Raw genomic sequence first — 17,431 nt, 5'->3', positions numbered from 1 at the left:
AAATTTTTCATTTTAACTCTGAAAAGTTAGCCATAATGAAAAGTTTTTTTAAGTTGAAACTAAGTACCTGGTACCTGTATTTTAAAGTGGCTATTACTTGTATTATGAAATAAATGTTAACTTTTTTGTGGTCTGCTCAAACTCTGAGAGGTTGGTGTCTGTTTTTAACTTAATACATTGTAAATTTAAACAGTGATTGTTTTTGTCTAAGTGCAATTTCTTGTCAGTTCTGTGGGTAATACTGTATTGGAAGTGTCTTTTTTTTAACTGGTTGACTAAAGTAATATACGTATTATCATGTATTTTTATGTGCCTCTTTTACTTCTGGAATGCAAATGTTGTTTGTGAATCATTCGTGTTTCAGCTGATATTTTTCTCTTCTTTTATGTTATCTGTTTATTTTTTAGTGATTCGCCTTTGCCAGTCTCATCCCGTGTCTGCTTTGTTAAGTTTCATGATCCGGACTCAGCAGTTGTGGCACAGCATCTGACAAACACTGTATTCGTTGACAGAGCTTTGATAGTCGTACCATATGCAGAAGGTTTGTGCTTTGTTTAACTACCTATGTGGGCATCCTATGATGACCATCTACCTCAGTATAGTTTTAGAGAGAGAGTTAGTAGCATGTTAAAAATTTAAGCTATTAACATTTTGAAACCCTTGTTATACTGCAGTCCATATTTTTACTTGAAGATTTTTTTTTAATTCTAAGAATTAAAAAATCAGGTGTTTATTATAAGATATTTAACCTTTTGTATTCTTTTAAAACATTAGTAAGTTCATTTAAACCGTATCCCTAATTGTAATTCCTTAAGATACCTCTAGTTAATTTAATGTTAAGTTTTATGTAAAAGTCCTGAAGGTGAATGGTTCACTCCATGCACATTTTCACAGAAACCTTCAAATAAATGCATGATGTTATTTCTGTTTTGAATAAATGTGACTAGGTTAGTTTTATTTCCTTAGTGATTCCTCTTAGTGATTTCACTCATTGATAACTTAAAAAATGTATATAACCCACATTGAATTCCAGTATACCAAGGGTCGCAATGATACTGGTTTTTATGAAAGTTCAAGATTTTCTATAGCTTAGGTGCCAGATGGGCACTGGGTGTTTTGTTTTTATGCCAAAATTTCTTGTTCATTCTTGCTATATTTTCTAGAATATCTCTAAATAATAAATTCTTCTCTCTGTTATTTGTGTGTGTGATTTTTGTAGTGGAGAAGGCAAATGCAAAACTCTTCCAGATGACTGAAAAACAGTGGGTCCTCTGCAGCTACAGGGGATTCTAGACATTAACTAAAGGCCAGCAAGCACTCAAGTCCCCCAAGTGTTTTCCTGGTGTAACCATTTGTTAACTACATTTTCTCTCTTTTTACATTTTAGGCTGTTAAAGTAATTTGACAGAAAAATAATGAGCAGGGTTTTTGGATCTAAAAAAGCCACTGTGACGAGACAGCACTCTTAATTCCATTTTGTAAAATTTTCTAAGTCTTATAATCAGTTTGTTCCCAGTGTATTGCTACTTCGTTTGCTTTTTGGTAACTATAAATTTTATTCAAGGAAATCACTGAAATATGTTAAAATTACTGAATTTTATTAACGTATATTCTGACCAGGATTTAAATGCTTTCCCCTTTCCTTGGTGAACTGGTCAGTGGAAGCAGAATCTTGATATTGTTGACTTTAGATGCTATCTTAGATCTTTGAATACTGATGTGAACATTTACACCATTCCTTGTAAACGTTGTGAAATGTCTAGTCCTTAAAACTTAGAAAAATTGCCTCTGTGGTTTTCTAAAGAAATTAAATTGCATTCATAGGTGGGTTAAGGCATGCTATATAATAACTACATCTATCTCCATAATATTAAAGTGTATGAACCCAATTTTAATAGTTTAAAATATATATATATGCTGATAGACTTATGAGTTAGTGTGTTTTATATCAGTGTGCCTGTTGGATAAGACTTAAACACCAAGAGAAAATTTACAGAATTCAAATTTAGGATAAGTCAAATGTAGAACTTAGCTTTTGGAACAAGGGTCAAATCATGTGAGTAATGTGCAAAATATTAGTTAGCTTTTAAATTTAAAGAATTCTTACTGAGTAAGTGTTATGTCATAGTTCCCAAGCCCTGAACATAATACAGTATATCATATAACTGGCTTTCATAAGTATTTTTATGTCATGGTAATTTTTCTGGATCTGTTTTGAAAGTGAAATATTTAGGAATATATATAGAATTACAGAAGCATTTAGTTCCAGAATCTATTTTTGGTGTACTTAATTACTGGTATGGTATGCTGTATTAATGTTGATAACCTCCACTAAACAACTGATGTACTCAATCCCTTTGTCACCATTCACCCTGGTTTTAGCTCTTACATGTTGGTGTTGACTCTTGGTCAGTGTTTTAGAACAATAGAGACAAGGTCTACGGTAAGGAATAGTCTTAATTGGTAAAACTGAGATAGCTGGATTTGGAAGGAACTCTTAATAGTAATGGATTTGGGGATTATTTAGGTTCCTTGGTTAATGTTTGTTTCTTTTGTCTGTTTCTTTTTCTTTCGTTTCTACACATTCATGCAGTATTTCATGGTTCTATCAAAGCAGCAGTAAAAAATATACTCTTGACGCATGAAAATTAACTGGTGAGGGGCCTCATTGCTATTTTTAAATTGTAGATTTATTTTTAAATAGTTTTTTTAATCAGAGGATCAGATGCATGACTTTTTTTTTTAATGGATGCAGATCTTCTATCAGGTGTCTCACAGTAAATTCAAGAGGATTTTAGTTTGCCAGAAATGTTACAAATGCACTAATTTGAGTAAGATGTTGATACTTAATATTATCCTCTTGAGACATAATTTTGCATGCAAAATTATCCCATAATCTTTGTAGGTTTGTTAATAATGCATTAATGCCCTATATCTAAATGATCTTCTCCCCTTCCCCCCTCCATAACTCTTGGTATCTAAATTGATGACAGCTCTGACACAAGCAAGATAACAGTGCTGTGTAGTATACATTTGTTTATATTATCGGCACTTCTCAGTTTAGGTGGAAGGAACCATTACCTTTATTTAACAGTGGTTTTTCTTTTTTGTTGTTGTGTTTTACAGTTCTTTTCCCTGGTTCAGCCTGAACTATATACCAGGCCCTGCTGAAAATACCACCCAACAGTTTTCTTCTGCAGCTTATCCAGTTTCTCTTAAGTGCCCTGTACATATTGTATGTTTTATGATGAGATGCAGTTTCTTAATATGTATTACAGAAATACTACTGGTATTTGCAAATATGTAGTTTAATTGTATATTGAACTCTCATTTTGGGGGCTTGGGCACATTAACAGATTAATCCATCTATATAGGGCTTTTGCTGTTGGATAGAATTTAAATTGTCTACATAAATATTTGTCTTAGGACCCTTAGATTTTATCTGAATACACAGATTAGGCTTTAAAAACAGACATACATGTCATTTTTGGCTTTAGGAGTTTGGCTAAGTTAGCTTTTGAACTGACACTATGTAGCAGTATTTTTGGTTTGGTTAGCATGGCACATACTGGAGCATAAAGCATTTTACTGTACAGGTAAGGAATGTGCCATGTTGTTTTACCTATTCTCTCTCTCTCTCTCACTCCCGCACACACATCCTGTGTGTATTCAGAGACCTTCAGAAGCATTCATGTTCATTTTCATGAGTCAGCAAAAGCCCTACGCTTGATTCCAACAGAATATTTCCTTTACATACTTTTCTTCTCTTAATTTTTACGAAATTTGTATGGTAGGTGTAAAAGAAAATCATAGTAACTGTACCATATTATTAACCCCTAAATCAAACTTTTTTTGTCTTGTGTATCTTGATTTTTCTGTGTGCTTTATAGTGAAGCAGCCGACACGAGTCGTTGTTCATAAAACAGCTTTTGAAAGTTGAGAGCACACCCCTGGAGAACCGACTGTGCTTGCTTACGTTTGGTTCATGACTTAAAAATCGAGTACAGGTGATGAAATCTTGGCAGTGTTAACAAAAAAGTAGTGTGTATTGTGCTATTTTTTTTTTACTCTAGAAACTTAACCATTTATAGAGAAAAAGGAAACAGATTTTCACACATTGAAGTTTCATTCTGACATAAAATTAATGATAAATCATAGAAATCAAGCTTTATATTTTAGCGAACATAAGTACTTTCAACAAACTCAGGTGGTGTTTCAGGGAGACATTTTCTGGGTGTTTTTGTGTGTTTTCTGTCTTGCAAAAGAGTGTGTTCTAATGCAGGGATGTTTCTCTGCAGGAGTTATTCCTGATGAGACTAAGGCTTTGTCTCTGTTGGCACCAGCTAACGCAGTGGCAGGTCTTCTGCCTGGTGGTGGACTCCTGCCTACACCTAACCCACTTACCCAGGTATTCTGTTGAATTCTTAGAGGGTGGAGAGGAACACAGAATTGTGGATAAAGCTAAAAATAATTGAGCTTTTTAAGTGCTCTTGTGATTCTCGGTCATAACATGTTATCATGTGGTTACAGCACTGTAAAAGGCTGTACTGTAATCATAAATATTAAAAAGAATCTCTTGGAAGTTTGCATCTTAAGAACATTCTGAAAATTATATTTTATCAGTTTTGTCACCAGTTCTCAAAATAGCCTATAAGTATGTGGGGGGAAAAAAAAATCTCCTGAGGCATGAGATTTCTGTTGAGAATGTTGTTTAAAATGATATGTTCATTTGGCCTGGGAAGAAAAAAAATTAAGGTGAAGTTTAATCTTTCCTTTCTTTTTTTTGCTCTTATCTTGGGGTTTAAGTTATTAAGTTAAGAAGGTGACTTAAATTCAAGAATCTGGGTAATTTGTAGATACCTTTGATGTATAAAGTTGTGTAATGACTAAGCCATTGTTATGATATTACAGCTGATCCTTGAGTAACATGAGTTTGAACTGCTTGGATCCACTTATATGGGAATTTTTTCAGTTGAGACATGGTACAGTACAACCCAAGGTTGGCTAAATCCAGGCATGTGGAATGACAGATATGGAGGGCTGACTGTAACACTAAAATTATAGATGGATTTTCTACTCGGAGAGTCAGCACCCCTAGCTCCTGTGCTAAGATCAACTGTTTTAACAGTATTTCAGCTGTACTCAGTAGACACTTAAATTACAAGAGGTTTGGTACCTTGTATTTACTGAATAATAATGAAACTAGGAGAACTTTAAAGCATAATGCGTGTGGAGAAGGTCACACTGCCTCCAAACAATAGGATTTTGCATGGTTTGTGTGCATTAAATTAATCAGAATTATGTCAAATAACATAACTTGAAGAAGAAAAGTTTAAGGAATTACTAACAAGTAACAGGAGATTACCAGGGGAGTGCTCAAGGTTCAGGAATTGCAGGTAGAGGAATCAACCACTGCTTCTAGGCTTGAGGAAGAAAACACAAGAAAAACATTTATATGGGAGGGATCCTCTTCCCCCTTGAGGCTAAAATTTAGACCTCCTTCAAAAGGACAGATGGTAAAAATTTTCTGTCTATCCACATTACTTGCTGAGAAGCCACCTAAGAGAATGGCACTGCAGCTCACTGAGGTGAAAGCCAGTCAGTGTCCCATGTGGCACTGCAGGAACAGAACAAGGACGTAGGAACCAGGAAGAGAAACCCCTTCCATAGTCAGTGTCCTTCCAGCTCTCCTGACAGATAAAGCCTAACATTAGGCCAGCTGTCAGAGGAGAAGTGCTTATAAGGGTCCTGCCTTCAGTATCTTACAGCAGGGCAACAAGCGGTAGATTTGGCTCTAAGAAGCAATGAATATTTATAAGTGGCACAAGAATGCATTGAGAATCTTTGTATATTTTCTAAATTCTCATTTTAGGGATAAATGTATGACCTGTAATAAGTGAAGAATGAGGCCATCATGTATAGCAGGGGTAGGCAAACTACAGCTCTTGGGCCAGGCCCCCATTTGTTGCCAATTTTTTTGGAACACAGCCATGCCCATTTGTTAATAGATTGTCTATAATTGCTTTTGATCTACAGTGGCATAGTTAAATTAGTTGCAGCAGAGCTCACACAGCATACTGATTTAAATAAAATTTGAAATTTTGCAGATTGGCGCCGTTCCATTGGCTGCTTTGGGAGCTCCTACTCTTGATCCTGCCCTTGCTGCACTTGGGCTTCCTGGAGCAAACTTGAACTCTCAGGTATAACTTTAATGCCCTTCAACTCCGAGCTCGTGTTTGTAATTAAAGGATTTATTTCATTAAATGTTACTTAACGTTTCAAGAGCAGGAGATAAATGGTTGTTATATTGTAGAAATAATTTTTTCTTAATGTAAATTTGTTAATGAGAGATTTTGAAAGTCACAGCATTATTTTTGCCCTTTGGCCATCAAAGAATTTATTAAGTTCGAAATAGAAAGTAGTCTCACAGGAAGGCAGCATCTCATCAGTGTGTTATAAAGTCAGAATAAAAGTCATGAAAGGATGGGAACGTGGGTTCATAATTTGTTTTCTTGCCACTTACTTGGAAATTTTTGTTTTCTCTCATTGCAATTTGGCTAAACTTTTTTCTGAAGTCCTTACTTTATGGAAATCTTTTGATTATTTACTGACTAACCACTTTGAGTTTTGTTTTAAATGTTCCTTTCCCTTAGTGGTAAAATAACCCAAGAGATAATTCTATAAAATCTAAACTATTCAGCTTCATAATCTGCATATTTAACCTGATAAAGCAACTCTGGATATCTATTACTGTAGTCACTAATGTCTTTATTTTTTATTTTTTTAATGTGACTACCAGAAAACTGAATACGTCATGATAGGCTGGCATTATATTTCTGCTGGTCACCGTTGTACCTGGAATGTGTTAGTTTTGTAGGTTCACTGGGTTGTCTTAGGACATTTCAACATACTAAAAAAAATTAAATAGCAGTCATATGTTTTACGTGTTCTCACTGTTGCATTTTTGTTTTTGTAGTCTCTTGCTGCGGATCAGTTGCTGAAACTTATGAGTACTGTTGATCCCAAGTAAGGGTATTTTCTTTGTTTCCATTGGTGATACAGATACAGTATGTGAATGTCTAGAGAACAGGTTTTTTTTGATAGCTGAAAGAAAGTTATCTCAAGTCATGCAATACATAATTCTGTTTCCTAGAAACAAAGGGAGAAATCCATAGGTAAGCTCATCTATAAGGGTTTTGTTTTGGTGTAATTTCCTTGAAAATCATTGTAAATATAGCTTATACCAAGATGACAGGAAAAGAACTAAATGTTATCTTTAGTTGATTCGTTTAAAAAGGTATATAGAGTGTCTGCTATAAGCCTCTACCTTCATAGCATTTATACTCTAGTCAGAAAGGGAGACATTAACTAGTAAAGCTATGGGAACTTACTACAGGGAGGAGAATTTAGTTGAAAGGTCAGAGTGGCTAAGCCCTAGGAGATGAATAAAAAAGGAAGACACAAGTGAGGGATATACTCGCCCAAGATAGAGGAGTAGCACATGTCACGTAATAATAGCACCTTTTAGGTACTTTGAAAAGTCCTCTTCACACTGTAACTGTTAACGTTTCGTTCCTGAGATAATCACAAATTCATGAGCTGTTTTAATTGGGAATTTCTTGTTATTAAATTTGAGCTTAATGCTTCTAATTTTTAACTTGGTGAAAATCACTGTCAGTAAGTGGGAGAACATGGGTTGGGGCAAGACAGAAACATTTAACTGTAGTTGGTGGTGTTTTTTCCTAAAAGTTATCAGGCAAAAATCCAAGCATGTATCTACCCACCCAGCTTATAAAATATCACTAATACAGTTGAAACTCCCTGTCTACTCATTCTTGTTTACATTTCCCACTATACCCACAAATAGCTACCATCCTCAATTTGGTGTCCACAGTATTTTGTCGCTTCTATAAACCCTTAAGGTACATCTCTAACCTTTCCACTCAGGAATTTTGTGAGTAACTTCAGTGTGCTGTTGACCTCTGCCTCAGTTTTTCCCCATCTGGAAACTCAAAAGTAATACTCTTCCCCGATAAAATTATGATAATGTAGAAAGTTTTTAAATCATATGAAGGAAAGTTCTGTTAATTAAGAATCCTCCCATGTGCTAACTTTTCTTAATATGTGTTAATGGATGTTCACCGAAATCAGACTTTCCTTCTTATTCCACATATCTCTGAACCATTTATTTGTTACTTACTTAGGACTATTTTTGATGGAACTACTGGGGATTGAACCCAGGACCTCGGGCAAACTAAGCCTGCACTCTGCCACTGAGCTAAGCCCTCCCTCTCTCTAAGCCTCTTAAAATGCAGATGCCATTGTAAATATTCAGGAAGTTACTACACTATATATGGTTTTACTAAAATTATCAGGGAATCCCCCCCTTTTTTCCAAGGAGTATCTTACTAAAATGGTTATACAGGAAACATTTTTATCTGAAATGTTACTGTATGCTTTTAAAATAGTTCAGACCTCATTTCTTGGTTCTGTTCCAGGTTGAATCATGTAGCTGCTGGTCTTGTTTCACCAAGTCTGAAATCAGATACCTCTAGTAAAGAGATAGAGGAAGCCATGAAGAGAGTACGAGAAGCACAGTCCCTCATTTCTGCTGCTATAGAACCAGGTGAAGTAGATTTGTGCAGTGACATTGTTCACAGACGTGTTGAGTAATACTCTAGTCATCTCAGTTTTCATACTTGATAAAAGATCATGCAGTGCAGTGATTCTCATTTGGGAGCGGGCAGGTGGTATGGGGAGGGTTGTCACCTAGACTTATTTGGAAATACCTGGAGACGCTTAGTTACCACGTTAGTTGCAACTGGGGCCAGGGATGTTGCTGAACACCCTACAGTGCACAAGACAGGTGCCTCCCACTCCCCAAACAGGGTGACTCATTCTAGAACTTTAGTGCCAGGGATCATTTAATACTTGGCTGTGGTATTCTGGTTATTTTTAATTTATGGTTTTTTGGTTGTTTTTAATTGTTTATATTTGCCTAGGTTGGGGTAGCCTGATTGATTTTAGTCTTTTCTGTGATTGAGAAAACCTACTAAAGATGCTTCTGTTTAAGCCATTTGTTTAAAGAAAAGCAAATATGTCACTTTTGCAGATTGTCTTCTTGAGATGAAATGGTTATCCCATTGTCTGCCTATATATATTTGGATCTTTGGTCTTGAGTTCTTTTTCCCATTAAAAATCATTTTTATTCATTTTTCCACTGTTTCTTAATACATTAGATGGGTTTCATTATGTATAGTATTGGGGAAATAATTTTAAAGTATAATGGATAAATTAATACCAAGTGTATTATGTGTATTATCTCATTTAATCAACAAAATATTAAATAGTGCAAGGTCACATGGCATACAGTAAGAACTTTCAACAGACAGCTGGATCTATGTACCTCCAGAGCCAGGACCCCATGCTGTAACTGTTTCTGTTTTTGTTGAAAACTCATAACTGAAAAGACTGAAAATGATTTCTTTCTGAATTTTTTTGTCCCAAGATTTTTGTTGATTTATTAATAATAATATTTACAATAAATTGAATCCTGTTAATGAAATGATCTTAATGTAAACAAGGAACTCAATCTCAACTTTGGTAAGTCCATATATGAGGAGTGCAATGGCTTATTTCTCTTGTTCCGTCATAAGTTAAAGGAATTTGTGGTATTTTAAAACTAGGAAATGGTGACAGATCATTCCGGCTCTGTTCCTTGTACTTCCACAATTGAAAATTAAGAAGAGGGCTAGCTTACTAAAATTCAGTCTGTCACAGAAGCATAGTGAAAAGAGTGAATGAATCATGAATTTATGGAATTGGAGGCCCAAATATTGAGCCTGTTTATTGGACACTTAGGAAAGAAGCATAGAGCTAAGTGAAGAATGAAAGAAGGAACGTTTGCTGGATCAAGAATTTAAAGTGTTTATTTTTTATTTTTACTCATTATAAACATTTTAAAAATATCTTTTACACTTAAGTGCTGGTTGGGGAGATGTTATTAATACATACACATGTGAAGATTAAAAGTTTTAATCTAGGTGAATTATAGCTGTATTTGGGAAAGTAATGGGAAAAGGGACTCCTGATTTAAAAACCTCTAGAGAGTAAAGAATGAGAAAGTTGATTCTTTTCACAGATTGTTTTACGGATGACACTTCACAGCCCTGTAAGTCTGACAAATGGAATAGTCAGAGGAACTTTTGGCTACCTGAACTTAAGGATTATGTATAAAAGCTGAAAATTAAGATAATAAATTCTTAGACTGACTCCAGAATGATAGTATTCGTCCCACGTGATGATCTCTAAGTCCAGATTCCTTTTCTTTTAAATCCAGATAAGAAAGAAGAAAAACGAAGGCACTCGAGGTCAAGATCACGTTCTAGGAGGAGGAGGACTCCCTCATCTTCCAGGCACAGGTTAGATGGATGGTTTTTGGTAGTCAGTTGTACCTGAGACAAAGATGATTTCTGTTATGTCATAGCCTTAATCTCCCAGCTGTTAACCTACCTAGCTCCTGGTTAAAGTGGTTTTAGTAACTACTGCTATTAGAGTGTGTGAGTCAGTGCTCACACATACATACATAGAGAAAAAGTATGGGCTAAATAGATAATTAATACTTTAAAATCCAGGGATAGGAGGAAGCCACTAGGATTTGAGCACTAAAATGAATTAGTACTGTGCAAAGAGCACTGGACTTGAAACTTCTGACTTGAATTCTGTTTCTGACTTTTCACTAGACTCCTGAGACTTTTAACATGGAAGGTCGTGGTGCGACCTGCAGATTACCCATCTTAAAGCTTGAATATTTGCAGATGACAACTTGTTACTCTTTTTTGAGATTGTTCTTTTTACTACTGGATAAACTAATTGATAGTACCCATTATTCTTTTATCCTACCTAGAGTACGACTGAACAGGATAAAAGGATCAGTTTATTCTCCTTTTCACGTGACATCCCTGTATAAATTTGTAAGGTTCTCTAGAGCAGTGGTTCTGAAACTTGCTGGTATTAGGACCTCTTTATACTTACAGAAAATACAAGAACCCCCAGTGAGCTTATTTTGTTTGTGTGGGTTACAGCTTTTGGTATTGGCTATATTAAAATTTGAAACCATCATTTGAAATAACAATAGCAAACCCATTCATATTAATATAGCTTTGAAACAAAACTTTTCAAGAAAAAATTTAAAGAATGGCTTTGTTTTACTTTTTTGCAAGTTTCATTCATTTTTAGCTTAATAGAAGACATGTACAGGATTCTGCGTTCAACTTACTGCAATGTATTTTGGTTCATATATGTAGAAAATCTGGCTTTACAAAATATGTAGTGAGAAGAGGGAACCGTAATTTTTATAGTCTTTTCAGGTAATTGTGAGTAGTATGGAATCTGAAACCATAATAATATGCCAAAATATCTTTTATATTCTGTTACTTTAAAATCTATTGATCTTTGTTATACATGGAGCGGATCTTTTTCCCAGGCATGCTTTAGTAAGATTATATATTGGTGGTTTGGAAAGTAATTGATCTATTGCATTATTCAAGTTTTCAAATGTTGACACATTATGTTACACAGTAACAAAAAATGACTTGGTAGTATCACCACACCCTTTTAAGTATTAGGAAGCTGTCAAGTTCACAATGGTGGGTTCAGGTTTTCCAAATTTTAATTTTCTCTTCTTGAACGCTCAGGTTTTATCATTGGCAACAAATCAGATTGTTTTCCTTGAAATGATAAACTATTCATTTTTCATGAAAATGTCTGCCAAATATCTAAGTCTGAACAACCATGTTCAGTTCTTTGAATTAAAGGTGATATTTCATGGCCAAAGCAATAGGGTAAGCTCACACTCAGTCACACAAGTGTCTTCCTCCATAGTCTTCAAACTTTAGTGAGTATCAGAAGAAAGGATTTATGGATACTTGGATTTCATTACACAGAATACTCCTGAAGGGACTAGATTTAAAATTATGAGTCAATAGTAATTCTGTAATAGTACTCAAGGAACTAGATTTAATAAAATTAGTAGTTTTTAGTGCTTTATCAGACATTCTTAATGAAAATGGTGAAATTTTTTTTCATTGTTTTGTTTTTTTCATTTAAGTGCCAGTGAAGAATACTGTGATAGAGAAGTTCAGTTGCCACTAGCTTGATCTAAGGAGATGCAGCACTTTTACACCACTGTTGCTTTTGCACATTAGTGTAAATGTCAACAGTGGAAAAGGCAAATAATACCTTGTTATTATTTTGGAAATAATTTTGACCTCATGCACCCCATATAACATTAAGTCATTTCTTAGACTGTCCATTTGGCTGCTGTAACATAATACCACAGACTGAGTAGGTGGCTTATAAACATTTGAAATTTATTTCTCACTGTTCTGGAGCCTAGGAAGTCCAAGATCAGTGTGCCAGCAAATTTACTGTGTGGTGAAGACCTGCCTCCTCATTTGTAAGTCCACTGTCTCCTTGCTGTGTCCTCACATAGTGGAATGGGTGAGGGGTCTCTGAGATTGTTTTCATAAGGGCATTAATTCTGCTCATCAAAGCTGCACCTTCATAATCCAGTCACCCTTAAAGGCCCCTACCTTATAATGTCATTACATTGGGGGTTGGTTTCACATAAGAATATTGGAGGACACAAAAATTCAGTCTGTGGCAGAATGTTACAACGTTGTTCTATCTAGTATGTCTGTCACTCACCTTCCTCCAGCCCATCTTATTCTTAAAGATGTATTTCAGAAACCCAAATCTAGGACATGTCGCAGCTCTATTAAGCCTTTAGAAGCTCCCTATTGCCTTAAGTTGATACATAAAACTGCAGAATGGTGTTCAGGGTACTCTGCTGTTCAGCTTGGCTTAATCTTTCCACACTTGCCATTTACCATTTGAAAATTGCTAACCTCATTATACTATATTTATGGTGATCCGTGATCATGATCTTTGATGTTACTATTGCAAAAAGATTACAGCTTACTGAAGGCTCCAGTGATATTTAGCAGTTTTTAACAATAAAGTATTTTTTAATTAAAGCATGTACACTGTTTTTTAGACAGTACTATTGTACATGTAGTAGACTGTATTATGGTATAAACATAACTTTTATATGTACTGGAAAAACAAATTTCATTGTGACTCACTTTATTGTGATATTCAGTTTATTGTGGTAGTTTGGAAGCAAACCCACAGTACCTCTGAGCTATGCCTGCTTTTAGAATCCTAACCTTCTAGGTCAAGTACTCTCATGGCTTAGTTAAACACTTAAAAACACTTTAAAAGGAGAACCTATATCTAAGTTCTTCTGTATATACTAGGAAAATGCTAAGATTTTCCAATTTTAATTTAATTATGACCAATGGGAAATAACAGTGAAACATTTAATTCCCTGAACAAAGTGCTTTTGGACACTTGTAGTAATGTATCATAGCAGAAAGATAATTATGAGTTTGTGGTATTTTGTACATCTTGGCATATAAAATGACCATCATTTTCAGTAAGCTTTTTTCTTAGATATGTAATATGATAATCTATATCTGTCTAATATTTATAAGCTTATACAAACTAGTAAATGTGTGGAAGTGGCTTTGCAGTACAATAGTTTTGAAAAATAACTGTTTTCAGGACCTTACAGTAAACAGATCGATGCAATGCCTCTGCTTATTAGATTTTTTAAGCTATTTTGTAGTATTAATCACTGTATTTAGAAAGAAACCTGCAAGAATGTGCTTAATGACTCCCTTCTTCTATAGCTATGTTTTTTTATGTTCATTAAAGGTAGGATAAATGTGTAACACAGTTTAGCTAAAATGATTATTGACTTAAAGTTTTCTTAAAACCAGAATCATCAAAAGATGATTAATACTTAATTCTAATAGCATCAGTTTTGGTTTCCCAGAAATTTTTTAAATTCTTAATAAGTGATAATTTTGATATTTCATAGGGTCAATATTTCACTCAAAATATGTTAGTAGTACCTTTTGTTGAAGTCGGGCACTATAATAATTGCTCAAGGCTATAGTAGTAAGATAGACATACATACGCCAGTCCTTATGGAGCTTACAGAAGGGTAGGTAAGCATTACATGAAAATTTCCTAGGATAGAGACATGTTATTGAGAAAGATTGTTTTAGTAAATAGTTTCAAAAGTAAGGTCAAAAATGAGATGAATAAAATAAAAATATTGACTTTGATGATAACTCCTAATAATGGGTCTTGAAACAAGTGTTGTGGAGAATGATGGCAACAGACACTGTGTTAGCACATCAGTAGGAGCAAAGAAGGGAGTCAGTAATGGATGTCTACAGTAAGGCACTGAGCTGGACTTCATAATTTCATTTAAATTACAACTATTCTGTCCTGTAGGTGCTGTTGTTTTTCTTTGCTGAAATAATAGGCTCAAAGAGGTTAAATAATGAATGGTCTTATTACCTGGCTTAAAAATGAGATTTGAACAGAAATCTTTGTGCATTTCTAAAAATGTACATCCTCTGGCACTTAGAAAAAGTGAAGGCAGAATGTTTAGACTATATTTGAAATTTTTCATGAAAAGAGTTTGAATGGTTCAATAGGGAGTTAAATGACCAAGTCTAACCAAATAACTGCAGTTTATTTTTAATTATTCTTAAAATCAAATGGAATAATATATAGGAAGGAGGATCAATGGCATCAAAAGTTTAATGGGGTTTCTTAAGCCCTGTTAGACAAAGTATAGAAAGTTAGAGGGTGGGGTGGGTGCAGTATGTGGTAGGCACAAAGAGTAACATCTCTTACATGGCAGGAAAGAGATGATCATGTAGAGACAGTGAGACACATAAGAGTAAAAGAGGTAGCTTGTACTGAATTGTGTAAATCTGTATAAGGCCCGCATTGCTTAGATTTCTTTTAAATGATCAAAGAAGTGGAATTTATTTCAGAGACCAACAGTTAGAAATCATAGAAGGCAACAAACTATGTGATTTTTATTTTTTAAATGGGAATAATATTCCTGTTGAGAAGGAGAAAACTTTATTAGGTTTATTATGAGGGTATTTGTGAAGTATAAATAAGTATTTGATAATTGATAGATTTAACTTGCAATAATGAGGACTCAAGACAGAAATGCTGTGTAATTGTGAAACGATTCACATGAGTTAGATATTTTTTATTTTCCTTCTCTGACAGTATTTTTAAGTTTGAAGTGAAATTTCAATGGACATAGAAGGACTGGTGTGATAGGTTGTGCAAAAGATTAAAAGATGAGGAATTAAAAGATGTTAAAAGGTGTTGCTAATTTCTAGGGTATCACAGATGCTTATTATGTGAAACAAATAAGTAACGGCAGGAAGTGGCAGGAAATGACCCTCTCTGATGGCTAGCCCGTATGTCTGAGTCTTTTCTCTGATGCTTATATGAAATAGTCAGAAACAGAGCTCGTCTTTTTACATTAGTACATGTGTATTTGCTTCTTTTTACATTATTAGGCGGTCAAGAAGCAGATCAAGAAGGCGATCACATTCTAAGTCAAGGAGTAGGCGACGATCTAAAAGTCCAAGACGGAGAAGATCTCATTCCAGAGAGAGAGGGAGAAGGTCAAGGAGCACATCAAAAAACAGGTATAGTAGACTGTTAACACCGAGTGGGAAGGCAAATTTTAGAGTTCTCAACACCCCTAGATGCTGCTGCTTAATGACAAAAGAGGTGATAGAAGATAGGACTAGACTGAGGGAGAAACTACAGTTTGAGGAGGCTAGCCTTGTTTTCTTATGCTCCTTTGTAAACTTGAGGTTCCACTTACAGCTGAAGGCCTAGAGAAGATTTCTCTGTGGTACAGTTTCCTAGCTGGCCTACTGCCTTCTTTCCCTTCCTCCTTTCTGTTAAACTATTGCTAAGGATTTAGTGTCACCAGCCATTCTTAGTATGCCGTTAAAGTGAGGATTCATTAAAAACAAACATCTCCACTGTAACATTTTATTTCAGCTTAAATATTCATTCAGTATTCTGCTTTTTCATATAGGGACAAACGCTTTTAAATTAGTAGGCCTAGTCGTGAGTAACACATACCAAATCACTGTGTTTTCATTTGAACCACCTTTAAAGTGTCAAGAAAACTCTTGTCACTGGAAACTACCTAGATTTTTCTTTTTCCCCATTTATAATTGTCACACAGTAGTTTCACAGCACTTTTTTCAGCATCTGTCCTTTATCTTTTTTTTTTTAAATATTTGCCTTAATTTCCTAGAAGCAGCTTTGTATTTTATACTACTTCATCCATTTGTATATTTAATTATATAATTAAAATAATAAAGACCACTGGCTGGGGTGGGGGGGCAACAAAATTTATTCTTGGTAAGCATTTAGCTCAACTGGGAACAGAAGTTATAAGATAGCTTTACTGAGTGTTCAGCCTCTAATGAGGCTTTTAGTGATGTTTTAGAGTTAGTCATCTCTTCATTCAGTCAGTCAAATAATAAGCTTAATGAAACATCTACTATAAAAGAGCAACTAGGCATGCCTTCCTCAAGGAACTTTCCAAAGAGATACTTTAATCTCTATAGTTACAGAATAATTTAAAATAGGTTGTATTTATGGGTATAAGGGACTTACACTTATTTAATTACCTTTTGCCTGGAACCTTGGGGAGAATAGTGGTCTTGGGGAGAAAAAAAAATGCTTGGGGAATAAAAGAAAACTTAGAAGATTCGTAAAAAGATTTAGAGTTGAAGTATGGTTGTAGTGCCAGCCCATTATGATGTTTTTTCTAGTAACATTGAATTGCTCTGAATGTGTAGCAGCAGGAGAAAAGTTAGAAGGCTGGCTTTGTCTGTGATAGAGGTTGGTTAACATGGAGAGTATGTTTTGGTACAACAACTGATAATGTTGATAATTAATCTTGGTAGTGCTGTATGGGTTTTGGCCTGACAGGGGACTTAGAGCCATGGTTGGGAAACTGATAATCAGCTGAGAGGGAAAAAAAGAGTGCTAAAGAGCCTACAGAAAATTATTTAAACTATTAGTGTTTATTACCAGACATTCCAGGGAACTGGCCATCTTTTTTTTATTTAAGTTGCTTACCACAAATATGCCACTGGTAACTATTTCTGTAGTTTCTCTCAGAATAAAATTTTAAGAGTAGGATTAGATTTGGTTGTACTTTTGTTTTTATTTGTAGTGCAGTGTAAATTTATATCAGCTGAATCTTCTAATACATTCATAAGTTGTGTTCATTTACTAGAGACAAAAAGAAAGAAGACAAAGAAAAGAAACGTTCCAAAACACCACCAAAAAGTTACAGCACAGCCAGACGTTCCAGAAGTGCAAGCAGGTAGGGTTGTATTGTGAATTCATGCCTTTTTTTTTTTTAACTTGGTTTGCAAGAATAACAGTAGGCTGTGAGCGTGAAATGTTTTCCATTACATAGCCACATGCTTCAGCAGTGAAGGTTTTCAAA

The 17,431-nt window shown here is 34.8% G+C and overlaps 1 protein-coding gene across 12 annotated transcripts in view; it reads left to right on the top strand.

Moving 5' to 3' along the window:
* The window catches only part of SRSF11 (serine and arginine rich splicing factor 11), a 38,376-nt gene that overhangs the window by 16,116 nt on the left and 4,829 nt on the right, over window positions 1-17,431 (top strand). For 7 of the 12 annotated variants that reach the window (XM_045522862.2, XM_045522863.2, XM_045522865.2 and 4 more), the window contains 9 exons: window positions 408-541; window positions 4,299-4,408; window positions 6,108-6,200; window positions 6,977-7,026; window positions 8,499-8,626; window positions 10,340-10,421; window positions 12,398-12,457; window positions 15,465-15,596; window positions 17,216-17,305. In XM_045522862.2, coding sequence (XP_045378818.2) covers window positions 408-541; window positions 4,299-4,408; window positions 6,108-6,200; window positions 6,977-7,026; window positions 8,499-8,626; window positions 10,340-10,421; window positions 12,398-12,457; window positions 15,465-15,596; window positions 17,216-17,305 — 879 coding nt within the window. Of the gene's footprint in view, window positions 1-407; window positions 542-566; window positions 2,656-3,126; window positions 4,409-6,107; window positions 6,201-6,976; window positions 7,027-8,498; window positions 8,627-10,339; window positions 10,422-12,397; window positions 12,458-15,464; window positions 15,597-17,215; window positions 17,306-17,431 lie in introns of those variants that run through there. The other 5 variants (XM_010963417.3, XM_045522859.2, XM_010963421.3 and 2 more) reach the window with 2 other exon arrangements.

The sequence above is a fragment of the Camelus bactrianus genome, chromosome 13, assembly GCF_048773025.1.
Source record: "Camelus bactrianus isolate YW-2024 breed Bactrian camel chromosome 13, ASM4877302v1, whole genome shotgun sequence".
NCBI lineage: Eukaryota > Metazoa > Chordata > Mammalia > Artiodactyla > Camelidae > Camelus > Camelus bactrianus.
This window is presented reverse-complemented; position numbering and strand designations above follow the sequence as displayed.